Source organism: Macrobrachium rosenbergii, chromosome 59 (genome assembly GCF_040412425.1).
Source record: "Macrobrachium rosenbergii isolate ZJJX-2024 chromosome 59, ASM4041242v1, whole genome shotgun sequence".
Classification (NCBI taxonomy): Eukaryota; Metazoa; Arthropoda; class Malacostraca; order Decapoda; family Palaemonidae; genus Macrobrachium; species Macrobrachium rosenbergii.
Genome location: NC_089799.1, coordinates 38,131,827 through 38,146,148, shown reverse-complemented (window position 1 = coordinate 38,146,148; position 14,322 = coordinate 38,131,827). Strand labels below are relative to the sequence as shown.

General features: G+C 36.9%; 2 protein-coding genes across 16 annotated transcripts in view; one reads left to right on the top strand and one right to left on the bottom strand.

Annotated features, from left to right (window-relative positions):
• LOC136837731 (cocaine esterase-like) overlaps positions 1-13,354 on the top strand; it is a 46,869-nt gene extending 33,515 nt beyond the window's left edge. The window contains exons 12-14 of one of the 9 annotated variants that reach the window (XR_010852737.1): positions 6,295-6,340; positions 6,671-6,768; positions 7,294-7,311. Coding sequence is in view for 8 of the 9 variants with exons in the window: in XM_067102644.1 (XP_066958745.1) it covers positions 6,671-6,905 (235 nt within the window). In the remaining variant the exon portion in view is untranslated. Of the gene's footprint in view, positions 1-2,181; positions 2,440-6,294; positions 6,602-6,670; positions 7,236-7,293; positions 9,208-13,113 lie in introns of those variants that run through there. The other 8 variants (XM_067102646.1, XM_067102649.1, XM_067102648.1 and 5 more) reach the window with 8 other exon arrangements.
• The window catches only part of LOC136837732 (very long chain fatty acid elongase 7), a 483,891-nt gene continuing 478,218 nt past the window's right edge, over positions 8,650-14,322 (bottom strand). For all 7 annotated transcript variants that reach the window (XM_067102656.1, XM_067102655.1, XM_067102652.1 and 4 more), the window contains 3 exons: positions 14,137-14,309; positions 13,854-13,982; positions 8,650-12,630 (listed from right to left, as the gene is read on the bottom strand). In XM_067102656.1, coding sequence (XP_066958757.1) covers positions 12,373-12,630; positions 13,854-13,982; positions 14,137-14,309 — 560 coding nt within the window. In that variant the 3' untranslated portion in view covers positions 8,650-12,372. The remainder of the gene's footprint in view (positions 12,631-13,853; positions 13,983-14,136; positions 14,310-14,322) is intronic.

The window sequence follows — 14,322 nt, the reverse complement described above, 5'->3', positions numbered from 1 at the left end:
TTAGAAAATTTCATACTTACAGAGTAGTCACCATGTATGCAGAATGTCAAATCAACATGTCATTGACAGGTCTATTGCTCAGACTTTCAGTATCCCTGAAGCATCTGCATCTCTGTTCAACACTTTACTTTTACTGCATTAATTGAGTTCTTTTATTTTTTTTGATGGTTTAATTGAGCCTCTCACTTCCACCAGTGTTATTGATGTTCAGGTTTATTCAGACTTTTCATGGAAATATATTTCAAATTGGTAAAACTGCCTATAAAAATTGCATAATAGTTTTACTCTATCATAACTTTTATATCTCTTTTTGACATATTCATCATTGTTGAGATTATTACTCTCATATTTGAGATTATTACTCTCATATTTTGGATTCTTCATCTTTTGTCCCTCTCTTTTCCAGGACTGAATATAAGACATTTCATTTAGTCAGTAAGCTCACTGTTACTCCAGCTCTTGATATTCTTCCCAGCTACTGCAAGGTGGCTACTCTCTCTCATGCCTGTAGGTGCTATTTGTGCCACTCTTCCACCAATCCTAAGGGGAGGGTTCGTTCTCGTGTCAAGAGAACGAACTCTGTCAGGAGAACTATGTAACTGTATCATCCACCTCTTCTCACATTTACTCTGTTGCTTCGATTGCAAGGTTTTCTGATAGTTTCTTTTCCTGTGACTGCCTAGCTTTGGCAGTCTCTTCTTGTTAGGGTTTTCCTGGACTCAACTCTTCCTAGCACATCACTTCCTTCTTGTTTCAGCCCCACAATTCTTCCTCTTTTATTTTCTTTTCATTTTTATTTTTTGGATCTGGGCTATAGAAGAATACTAGCTTGCCTGTCGCAGTGGCATTTGCATCTTGTAGAAAATAATTAAAAGAGCCCATCGTACCAAATGAAAGTTCTCACTTGTTATTTTCAGGACTTACAAAAAAAATTCTGCTGTGGGCTTATTGTTTAAATTTTTCATCTCCCTTTTATAGAAACTTTGATAGTGTCGAGATCCATGAAAATGAGTTCCCAGTAAGATTAAATTTTGGATTTAGGTTGAGTTTTAAAACAATTGCACGTCTTTTCCCTCAGTTCCTCTCAAGGTGATTTTAGCTGCAAACATTCCATTCTGGTCTCTGATATTACAGCAAGGAGAATGAACCTGTTTTGATTTTTAGCAAATATTTAAACCCTTTTTCTAAATGTATCATTTATTATTAGATCCAGTTCAAAGGCTCATTGGGAGTAGGATTACAGCTCTACTAAGAGAGGTCCTTTTTTCTCTGCCTAAAAATTTATTATTGGGAGAACTTTCATGATGTTAATAACATCGTCCAAAACTTTTAAGCACACTGAATCAGCATATTACATAATGTACCACCAGCTACAAAACAATCTCATCAAATTTATTACTTTAATACATTTTGTTTCTGTAGTAAATTTCATGTATGCTTTCCTCTCTGTTGATAAGTGTCTGTGAGACGGAAAATTGGACTTACAGTACCTTGGAACTTTTGTGTTTCACTGTCGGTCAATATCTAGGGCAAATCTCGATTCCTAACCTGGCAGTAGTCGTCCATTAATTCATGCCTTTTCTTATCTTTATCAGTCTAGAATTACAGCATTAAAGAGGCAATGAGGGTCAAGTCTTGTAGGTGCTTGAATAGATCCCCAATAAGGATCATAGGCTAGGAGCTTGTATTCTCTGAGATGTATGGTGCTCTAGCTATATAACTGTATGTAGTATGCTTTCCATTTGGATGCTAATTGACACCAAGAGGGAAAAGAAACACTGTTTTAAGACTAAGCCCCATTTCTTAGTGTAAAGGTGAACTCGAGCATGAATTATTAATCTTGCGGCAACATCCTAAGGTTAAGAAATGCCTTTAATACATTTAACAAAGGTTAGATTTGGAGGCCATTTATGTGAAGAGCTAAGCCCTTCTTTTATATTGTTGGTGTAGTGAGTTTGAGAATGAAACTGGGGCTGAATGTGTAAACTATGTAATTGAATACTACAAATTTTTCTTGTAATGAAGCCAATAACCAAAGTGTCAATGCTATAAAGCAGTCTGACATTAACTATCATCTCTAAATTTTGCTTGTTCTTTGTGAGGCTATTTTGTAACAGTTATGAATTTTTCACATTCTTTGTTGCTGGCTAAAATCTGAGAAACATGTTTTCCTTTCAACAGGTTACCAGTTCGAAACTGGCCTCTCTTTAATCTTGAGACGTATGACACACTTGTTTGGAAGGCAGATGGTACTACAACTGTAAAGCCTTTTGCTACACCAGAGACAATCGAGATGTTGAGGAATATTCACTTTTATCATCATGAGAAAATTCTAAATTCCTTGAGAGAGGAATCATTGCAAGCTACTGCTGACATTGTACACGAAGAGTTATAGTGACTTGTTGTTATGTTTCACATGAAATAAATAATGAAAGTCTTTATCATATTTATGGGGCCAGAATCAAGTACTGTATACATAACGTGTTACCATAAGCAACGAATATCTGAACATTACCACAAAATCAGCTAAAACTTTCAGTAAGGAAAGGCTGTGTCACAACCATTTACTCATCTACTGATTTACTGCTTTCATATCACTGTTGGTTCAAGGTCAAAACAAAAATTGGGGTATTAGGTTATTTTTCTGTAATCTAGAAACAACTTTCTTTTCTTCAATGCAGTGTGACTGCAGAATCATCTTTTACATGTATTTTTCTCTTCAGTAGGTGCATTTTATTGTTATATCTTTGATACCTCATTTTTTTATTATTATTTTCCTTTTATTACATCAGCCTTATTGTATACATTCATACTGAAATGTATTTTCAAAAGCTTTTATGCCATTTGTGATAATACCATATGTTTTAGCTAAATTTTACCTTACTTGACTCATGTTAAGTGGGTGAATAAAGTGCATAGTCGAAGGCAATTCCGGAGCGCATCCTGGGGACTAGTAGTGGACCCCGGTATTCATGGGGATGTACCGCATAACCCCTCAAATAACCAAAATCGGTGAATACTTGACACCCCTCTAAAGATGCGTATAACTGCCTATTTTGATAGTTCAAACACCAAAAAAAAAAACAATCTAAAAACACTTATACTGAGTATTTTAGTTTTATCACAAAAAATGCATTTAGTCACGAGAATATGAAAATACAGTGTTTAGTGAATATTTATCTATGAAAAATATGGTGAATAGGCGAATTTTCTGCGAATAATGTGTACATATGTTCCACTGAAAAATCTGCGAATAGGGGGAGCCACGAATCCGGAACTGCGAATAGGCTGGGGTCCACTGTAGTGAACTCTTGGACAGACCAGAGTGTAATGAAGATGGCGGCAACTTATCACATCTGTGCTAGTATGATGTAAAGCCTAGGTAATCATTATAGGACAGGAGATACGGTAGACCCCTTCTGTCCTGAGTCCTTTATCTTCTGCCAACAAGCACTATTCTGGCTGCGACCAACTACAATAGAATTCTTTGTAATTGGTTGGTCTGTCTTATGGAGCCCTTGGGGAACCATGAGAGTGTAACCCCTTCAAGGACTCACAGCGGCTACCAAAAATAGATTTTTCCTGTCAAAACTTGTTTTCTTGTCAGGTTTTAATTTGAACTTGTTATACTGTACAGTGATAAAATGTATATTGACGAAAAGGCCAGGAAATTCTACATACAAATATATACATGAGATTCTCACTGTGTTGATAGATGCGATACATGATCGTGATTGATGAGAAAGGAAGAGACATATGATGTCTTTACAAGTACTCCCCCCCCCCAAGACAATTACTTCATAATTGGAAGACCTGTTGAATGTCAATCACGGTGTCTCTTTGGGAGCAGGAGCTGACCCCGGGTTCTTGATACCTGCGGTTGTGGGGCGGCTTCGACTGCTGAATCGCCCAGCGATTTTGCTGAGCGGATGACATCCTTAGTGCGGCCCTTGGGACGTCCTTGACTACGTCTCAGGATGCCGATCACTTCATCCGAGGCCTTGTTTTGTGGAGGAATTCTGGGATGCCTGTGGACTCGATGCCTTTCTGCAGATACCCATCCTTTCCATCTCGGCGAAAGCTCATTTAGCATCTTGGAGTTTCTTGGGTGGCAGGTGGTAGAACTTGGCATGTGTCGGCGGGCCTGTGGTGGTGATATGGTGATGGATGCCGTGCTTGGCTTGGGTACCTGGCACCTGACGCAGTTCTGACATGAAGACATCTGGGAATTCGTGGAGGAGGGCGTTGTATTTGTTTGATGAGATGAAGCATACGGTGGGCATTCCCAGTCTGGTGGAGAGCGTTTGGGAGTGGCAAGTTCCGGCATCCAGCAAGCGTTTTCGGCTGATGTATACTAGCAGTCCATGATTTGCGAGGAAATCGGCGCCCAGTTGAATTAGGGAATGACGAAGGGAAATTCATATTTATGAGGATGGATCGGTCTGAGTTCCATGAGCGGAAGGGCCATTCATATTTATGCCCAGGATGGATATTCTGCGGTCACGGTCCTCCCTCGACAGCAGAAATACCGACTGCATAGCCCCTGGTGTCTGACAGCATCCGTTGTCTTGATATGGCGTTGTGGATGAAGAATCCTACTTGCTGGGGTTCCTTAAGGTTTGTGGCCACTGCTGTTATGGGTGGCCGCCTTTCTAGTTTTTTGTGAAAGAACAGGGGCTCTGCAATTTCTGGCGTTGCTTCCAAACCTCCGATGGAAGTAACACCAGGCTGGATTTGTCCTCGTCTTCTGCTGCTGCGGCAGCACCTTCTTCCTGTATACCACGTTCGTGTCCCCACTTGGGCTTCTTCTGCTACCAGGCTGCAGGTGTTGCGGCATGTTTGGAGGCCTTGGTGGCCTCATTGAGTTTGTGCGAGACGTTCACCAATTCGTCCATTGAGAGGGCGTCTGCATTCATGATTTGTTCCCTCACCTCCTACTGATCTCCCTCCTCCGTCCGAGTCGATGCCTGGCAGCATCAGGAGACCTCGTAGTTCGTCCCAGGCATCCCTGGGTGATGTGTCCCCCAGGGGCTGGGTCATCAGGTTGAGGGCGCATTGGGCCCATCTCTGGGATGGGCATGGAGTATGTGTCGATGAGTTATCTCGCAGGTCTCTGTACTTGACTTTTCCAGGCTGCGAGTCCAACCATGGGGTGATTTTGTTGAAGACCACCTCTGGCAGCGTAGTCATGGTGACGTCCGCTTTGGTTTTCTCGTCCTTGATTTTTGTTACCCGGAAATGGACGTCTGCCTGCAGGAACCAGGATGCGGTATTTTGCTGCGAGAACGGTGGGAGTTTTATCGCCTGGCTTATTGCTGCCTTCGAAGGTGAGAGCGGGATGCAGAGGATCTGTGCGTCCTTTGAATGACTTTTTACCTCAGTGTCTGACATTTTGCCTCACACCAAAACGCGAAACAAGCAGTGTTTAGTCTGTTAATGGTCGACGTGAATCGTAAATGGCAGGGCCATACCGTTCGAGAATGCCAGAAAGTACCTGAAGGAGGTACGCCGTAATCAGCCCGTTAGTGGCGTGGGTGTTCTCCGAGGAAGGAGCTTTCAGAGGCCTAGACTTTGTCGCTGTATGGTTCCATTACGGGCTCTCTGAAGGTAAAGCGGCTGTAGTAAGTCCATTAATGGCGAAGCCAAAACCGCTGTATTTACCGTCGCTCCTCGGGTCACCAGTTGTGAGGTCAAAGAGACAGAACTGGGTACTGACTAATTTATTTACCTGGGTACAGAGGTACATAGCAGCGTGCGGACGGAAACGAAGTGCCTGACCTTTGCTGTGACCCGTATACTGAGTGATAGCAATTTGTGTTGGTTAACAGTCAGTCAAATATCAATAATAAGAGACATAATGTACATACAGTGATAAAATATATATTGGCAAAAAGGCCAGGAACTACATACAAATACATACTGTACGAGATTCTCGCTGTGTTGGTAGATGCGATACATGATCATGAGAAGGGAAAGGAAGACGTCTGATGTCTTTACAATGTAAACATTTTATATTTCAACAGGTGGTTGAAAGCTGATGTTATTTATTCCCAGTGTAGAGATGGTACTATTCAGAACACTTCTCCATGGAATTCTGTTTTCAAATGGGAAAGTCTTCGAATGAATATCATCAATACTACTTGAAAGATTTGGCTTGTCAAAAATTTTCAATGAAAATTGGCAAGTGACAACTTATATTATCCTTGCATGATTCTGTATCTTTAATATCGAGTCTTTCCATGTAAAAACAATAGCTGTTTCAAGCTCAAAGCCTCTACTGGCATTGTCTTCCAGATGGGATAGTGAATCTGTAGATCTGTCAATTGGTGATCCAAACTGGGTAAGCATCAATATTCTTATTCTTCTCTATGTACCATATGAGTTGTGTATTTACCATTCTCTATAAGCAACTTTGCTAATGTAATCATTTACATTACAGTCTTACCTCAGTAAGTGAACTTAGTCTATTCCAGAAGGCTGTCCTTTAACAGAGTTATTGGTAAAATGTGAATTTTTCCCATTGATAATAAGAGTTGGATTAATTGGTACTAGACCTCCAAAAATTCAGCAAATTAAAACATTTTAACTTGAATTTAGCAAACCTAGAATGTAGAAATTAAAAAAAAAAGTATATTAAAGATGTAAATTTGTTCTTACTTTACATGTACAGTAATTGGGAGTTGCTGGCCTATGTGGAAGGTGATGAGGAAGGTGAAGAGGAGACATGTAACTGTTTAGAAGGAGAGTTCCATTCCATAAAAACAGCAGGTAACTGTACTCTGGGGTTCTTTCTCTTTTCTGGCTCATTCTACTGCTTTCCTCCTGACACTCGCTTTTTCTTTCTCACTAAAAACTCCTCAAATGAAGTTTGTTCTTGTCTTCATTGTAAAATATTCATAGAGTGAGAATACCATTGTCGTTCAGCAGGTTTATAAAATGGTTTCTTACAGTTTTGTCAGGGTATTTTGTTCCAGCAAAAGTTGGTAATTCCCACCAATTTTTACACATCATTTATTAATGAGCTAGGGACATTCTCCCTCTGAAGGTCCTGCAGTTCTTCTGTGGTGAGCTCTGCTATGCACTTCCCTACATCATCAACCTCTAAGCCCATGGACTTGTGTAAAGGCACAATACATATCCTCCACAGCAAGCTCAGCCTTCCTGTAGGAGCCATGATGACTTATGTAATTTATGTATTGTACTTAAATATGCAAAAAACACATTCATGCAAAACTTTGCTGAGTTGTGCACTAAGTGAGGCCTATGCAGTCTGAACCCTTCCCTTTGTTTCAGCTAGGACCTGCGCACAAAAGTGATACATAAATCCCATACGTTCTAGCCAAGTCATCACTGTCCATCCTTTAAAGAAGCGGATTTTTCCATGGAAAAAGCATCCTTTAACTGAATTGTCCATGAAGCAGTTGTCCTAATATTAACCAAGGTTTGACTATACTTGGGTCTTTTCTTGGTTTGGAGGTAGGAATTTATACTGGGCCACAAATGATAATTTCTTGTTTCTTGCAAAGTGTACAATCTAATAATGGTACTGTGTGAGATAATTTCAAATGGTATCTCTACCTGCAGATGTTGCAGTTTGAAAGCACTTATGTCATTTCAAAATTTATAAGTTTGATTCAGTACAGGAGTATTGCTGGAGATGTCGGATACACATTGTCAACTTCTAAACCTTGCAGTGTTGTACATTGGTTTTAATGTATTTATTTCCATGAAAGTTGTACTCATTTTTATTAAGTCTCCTTCTTGCAAAGACTGCTCTTTCAGTTTTGTTGAATCTTTCATTTGGATTGTTGGATCTTCCAACTGAATTGTATTATTAATTCTGAAAGTGTCAAATCACCAAGGTATTTTATGTTTGCTAGGATATGTTTAGAATGGGATATGGCTTTACCTGCAGCCTTTTTGAAAGCCTTTTCAATCAAATTGTGTTCCACTGTGATTTCTTGGATATTCAAATTGAAGGACTTGTCTTGTGGGAAACTGGTATATTTTCCAGTCAGCTTTATTAATATTGTACTAAGGAATATAATTGTTAGGATTATTTTGCAGAAGTGAAATTAAAATAGAAAAATGATTGTTAGTACATACACATCACATTCAAATTTAAGCAGGAAGACCAAAGTATGCATCCAGTGGTGGAAAAGTCCCAAGTGCTTTTGAGAAATATGTAATTTGTTTTGTTGTTACTGAGATGGCAAAGTTTATTTGAATTCACAATATGTTCAACTACATTTCCTGTAAGATCCAGATATATACAAATGCAGCCCCCAATAGGGTGGGGACTTGAGGAGCACAGAAAAAATCCTGAAAGCTTGCTGGCATGTATGCAACCAGCATTCATAGTAAGCTCCCATTCACTGCACTTTCAGATTGCATAAAAATCCTTAATGGATTTATGAATCAAGAATTAGAGCAGCTATAAGTACAAAATTGTATAGGCTGGAACACATTTTCAGTTTATAAAATTGACAAAGTACCAAGACTTAATGGACCCACCAAAATTCATACCTGCATGCATTAATTAATGTTAAAATGAGTTAAAAGCATTACGTCTATGCATGTTTTTACCCCCTCCTTCCACAGCTTATTAGAAGGCACTTTGAAACGACCTGGGTTTTAAATAAAACACAGTTAGAAAAATGAACATGTTTTACATACTGTATACAAATTATCCTTGCAAAACATTCCATCTGTACTTAACAACACCTATGCTTGCAAAACAATGATTTTAAGTGAAACAACAAATATTACACTGTGAAGTGACAATAAAACTTAATTCCTTAATTCATAATCTGCATTGATATTATTTTGCAAAAAAAAAAAAAAAAAAAAGGTTCAGGAGACTGTCTGTTCTCCTCACATCATAAACATCAGACTCAAGACTCATATACATACATACATAATTAATGGAGCAACGGAATGTAGAAAAAAAAATAACCCTGAGGGTGGTAATTTATTAAGACATGTCCTGAATATAAAATGAAGTGTATAGCATAATGGGTTAACAGATAATCAAGTAATACAAAGATTCAGTGTGTGAAATGTAATACAAATTATGTTGTACTACTTCCACTTTTGGGCTTTGGCATTACAACCTTACACCAGTCCCTGGTTGGTCAGTGGTAGCTATCCTTGCCATCATGCTTGGAAAATAAATAAAAGCTCAAAGAAAAAAAAAAAAAAAAAAAATTTTAACAGTGAAATAACTTCTGTAAAATTAAAATTCATGTCCAAATATTTACAAAACAATGCAAGAGTAAGATGGGTATACTGTAAACTGATTTTATCTAAATGTTTGCAACAACTGTAGAAGAAATTTTCTAGTTTCTTGCATACTCTAACTTTAGTTTGGAAATTCAGAAAACTTAGGAGTTACCAAAAATAATTCAGGCATTGAAACAATGTAATACTTGGATAACGGGCCAGGATTACATACTAATGTTTTGTCAAAAAATTTGCATAGCTAAATTAGTTATGTATAATGCACCATAAAATGTCAATAGAAATATGCACTATACAGAGCATATAATCTTACTCTTCCAAGATTCATACATAAAGCTGCATACTGTAGCAAACTTATATGAAAAACATATGGTTTGGAATTTGATATAAAAAAAATATTTAACCTTAATCTACCAGAACAACAGACTTTGGTTATCTAACTTTATAAATTAGCAAGTATGGCGTTTCTTTTTCAGGCATCAATTTTGCTCGTGAAAAAAAACTGATTATCTTCAAAATCATGAACCCATAAAAAATAATAAACATAAAAGCAAATGAAGCTTATGCTCAATACCCAAGTATTAGCACTTTTGTCTCTATGCTTGTTGAGTGCTTAATTTACTAACTTAACTATGTACAATTCCCACACAACAGGAGTTAACTCAAGAGGCTAACTTGTGATCAACGGAATACTGCAGTTGACAAAACTTATAAATTTAACTAACTATACTGCAAGGAAACACCAATTTAATGTGCATAACTACAGTTTTGCAGAAACTGTAGAATACCAGCATGGGGTACATAGAATGAAGGCCTCATGTGTCCTGAATTAAAAATAAAAATAAAAATTACACAAAATGCCATAAAACTTTATTTCCCCTAAACCCTGTTCTAAGAAGCAATCTGAAACTGCTCTAAGGCACAATTCACACTATGTTTATTAAAACTTCTGTCAACTATCAGCTGTCAAAAACAGAGAGAAAGAGAGAGAGGGGGGGGGTCCTGCTAATTATTATCAGAAGTTAACAACCTTCAGCAGCCATCAATGCATCCTTACATCACTTTGAGATAAAGTAATAAAAAATTCACACACAATCCTGCTAATTCGGCAGAAACTTTTCTGGCACTAAAAAGAAAAAAATATTACCCCTTCACTTGGTATGGTAATTATTTCAGCCAACATCTCTTAATTGGTGTTATTTGCATATCCTGTTCTATAACAACAGATAACTGGTGGCTGTTGAAAGCTGTACTTGCTTTCTGACAACTAATTAGTACAACCATATCTTGATCTACAACATAATTAGCCTGCTGTACCCATGTCAGTGCAAATTAGCCCATGTGTCATCACCAAGACCAAATTGCTCTTAAAATAGATGGCAGTTGGTAAGCTTCAGGTAATTTTTATTGTTAATGTTTAACGAAAATACATGAAATAGAAAATCTCCATTAATTTTAAATTACATACGTCTCCAGCTAGTTATTACATGGGATGCTGAATAAAGGACTTGGTCTAATGAACTTTGAAAAATAGAAAAAAATACTGTAAATCCAAAGGAAAATTCTTATCACATTTCAGTGGACAGTCCCATTCACATACAAAAATAAGTTTTGAAAAGGAAAGGATCCAAAACTTCATTAGCACAAGGCTTCATAAGATGAAACCACTAAGATTAACTACCCTCCTACAATGTTGTTATGACAAAGGCACCATATAACTGGCTCATAATAATAATGATGATGATGATATTTCCATGGGGTTTAGAAAGTTTATAATCAATATTTTGATGTGTTGCAGCTGCTGAAGTTTGGCTTTTACCATGTCATTAACTCCTAAAATAAGACAGGGAAAAAACAAATGAACAAATAGGAAAAATGCTACTTTCCTTACTGACCTAACATTATATACACTGTGTGGTCTGAAATATTTGGTTGTAAACTGACTTAATGGGTCATTTGACCATTCTGTGGCAAGATGGGCAACTGGGTAATGTAGACTAAATGCAATTTCCATGACAAGTTTACAAGGAGCCTTTAGCCAAATTTACCATTAAACTTTAATTGTCGTGGGGGAAATTCTGTAGGCCTTTATTTTGTTTCAAGCAATGCACTTCAACTGTACTCCTTTTAAAAATAAGATTATATTTTGTGCCTAATATCTAGTAATGATATTTCATGATTTTTTACTGCACATTCTCTTATCTAAACTTCAAGCAAATCAACGTAATTATACTGTACTTGATATCCCATCAAAATTGGAGACCTGTGCTTCAACTACTGTTATCCATCTTCAAAAGTGCTGAATACAAGTAACATTTAAACTTTTATTCAGTCATGGATTTTCACTTGAACACCAATAAAGTAAAGTATCATACTTCCCCAGCACCTTGGATTGAACAGCCAAAGGTACATAGTTTATGGAACAGTTTACATTATACAGTAGTATCTTTACTGTGCAAGTCACGGCTTACTTTTTCAAATAATTTTCTATTAAAACATCATAAGGCTGTATATTTAATACATCAAAACATATGTAATGTGCAACTACTATGACACTGATGGAATTAATGCATTGTGCAGTACTTTATTACTGCCCTACTTCATGAACACAGTTCCCAGATTGATTAAATAAAAAATTATAAGTAGCCGAAACAACTCTGTCAATATACTGGATGAATCTGTTCTGAAAACCTCATACACCAAACAAAAGAAGTTTTCACCTATTTGTGGAATGCATAGATTCAACAATGCAAAATAACTAGATTTTAATATCCATTTAGTTTTAAATTTCTGAAAAGCTAAGAGTAAATTAATGGTGTTACTGTGGAATCACAAAACAAAAGAATAAAATCTGAATTATCCTGCTGAATCTACAAAAAAGTTCTTACTGGTTACAGAATTTATGTGCATTAAAATAATTACTTTGAAAAGCTTTTTGTTGGCGTTTGAGTTCAACAAAACAGTTGTGATTATGCTTGTATTGTCTTAGACATCAAGTTGGGTTGGGAGAAGTTATGCGAGCGACACGTTGTACGTGGCATTGAGCCATGACGTCTGCAGTATTTAATATTCAATTCGTTGGTTGAGCTAGCTGATGGCTAAGAAGCAGAAATGCTGATGAGTTGGTCACAGTTATTCCAAAGCAGTGTCAACATTCATACACACCAATTTCCGAGCTCTTACACTAAAGGCCTCTGAATCAGCAAGAACATGCCCATTGGCATGTCCATTGGCGTGGCCATTTGCATGTCCATTGGCATGGCCATTGGCATGTCCATTAGCATGGCCATTGGCATGACCATTAGCATGGCCATTAAGTTTTGTAATTCCATTAGGTATATGACCATTAGAAAACCCATTCATTTTTGAGTGTCCATTTGCTAACAGGGCCTGAAATAAAAGATAGAACTGAATTAAACATGGATTCTAATAAAGATTTTTCTCTGCTACATACTTTGCTGTACTTGAGAATGCAACATCAGTGAAAACAATCCTTAAAAGATCTATGATTCTAAGGGGAAGACAAAAATTATAAAAAAAAAATTAAAAGCAGATATTCATTTTCCTTCCTATGATTCTAAATTAAAATATACAGTACTGTATATGTAAATTATCAATTTATCCAATACTGTATTAAAACAAACATTTTATGACACAATAAAAAAAAAATTGGGGTCCACTGACATTTCAAGTCTACTTTGCTTGAGAGCGACACACCCGTAATTATTCTATATTTTCAGAAAGTAGCCAAAAAACATAACTTTTAAATACCAACTGTGCTATATAAGAACATTATTCACTATACAGCTCACTTATTCATTCCTAAGACCCGTTAAAAGGTTCCAGTAATGACTACACATATTTCTTTTACAGGACAGGTATGCTACATCTACACTCTCACTCAGCCCCTTTCTGCTAGGTACTGGGTGGGTGACTTCTTCAACAGGGTAGGACTGAATTGGCAGCCCTGGCATTAAAGACTCCAAAACTACATACCTCACACTACTTGCCTAAGTTTACTTCATTGATGAAAAATTTGTTTTCCTTATTGACAAGGTTAACTACATTTATGGTGGTTTATATAATTCTCCCTGTGAGTTTTGAAGAATTTACGAAGAACCACAATTAGACAGTTCAAGGAAAATAGATTCATTGTCTTAAAATGAGTCAAAACAGACTTTCACTTGCTAAAAATATCTTACAGTAAAATTAAGGAAATGATAAACTTCACAATAGAAACTATAGAACTGGTCATTCAGTACAAAACCAGAAGTTTACTGATGTTCATCACAATATCTTTCATCACAATACGCAAAACATTTTTGAAATCTCTTATAGTATTTATGTAATACAGCAAAAACAATCTTGAAATGACAAAAACATTTGCTTTTTATTCCATTCATATTAAGTATATAATACTTGTAACTAATAACAAAAGGCACACTCATCTTCACTTATAACAATGGAAGAAATTTTAAGGAAAATGCAGTACTTTGTCATTAGGCCCTACTTTCCCATGATGTTTCCATGTACGTTTAACATTCATGCCATTCTCGGTATGAAAATTTTGTGAAACTATTTTGTAGTAAATCTAAAACATTACCAATATTTACCTTGGCTTTTGATGCCCCATTAAGATATGCTTTGATGTAGAAGTTTGCAAACAAGAAGAAGAACATGACTGCATGACCACCAATCCACCACATGAAGGCACGAGGGTAATTGCACTCAGTGAAGCAAAGCTGTAAGAAAAAATATTAACATACGTTACGAAAATCAATAAAAGTATGGATACAAAATGCGTAACCCATAGAAATAATTTCATTATTATGGTGAATGCTACTATAATTTCCACACATGACTAAGCAATTACAATATATGAATGAAGGAACCTACTTGGAAAGCATGGGCAAAGATCATAATGAACTGGATCATCTGAAGGTTGGTGAGGTATTTCTTCCACCAAATGTAACGACGGTACCTGGGTCCCATGGCAGCCAACATGTAGTATGTATACATGACAATATGTACAAAAGTATTAATGAAGCCAAAGAAAGTACTGTGACCACCTGTGAAGAAAAC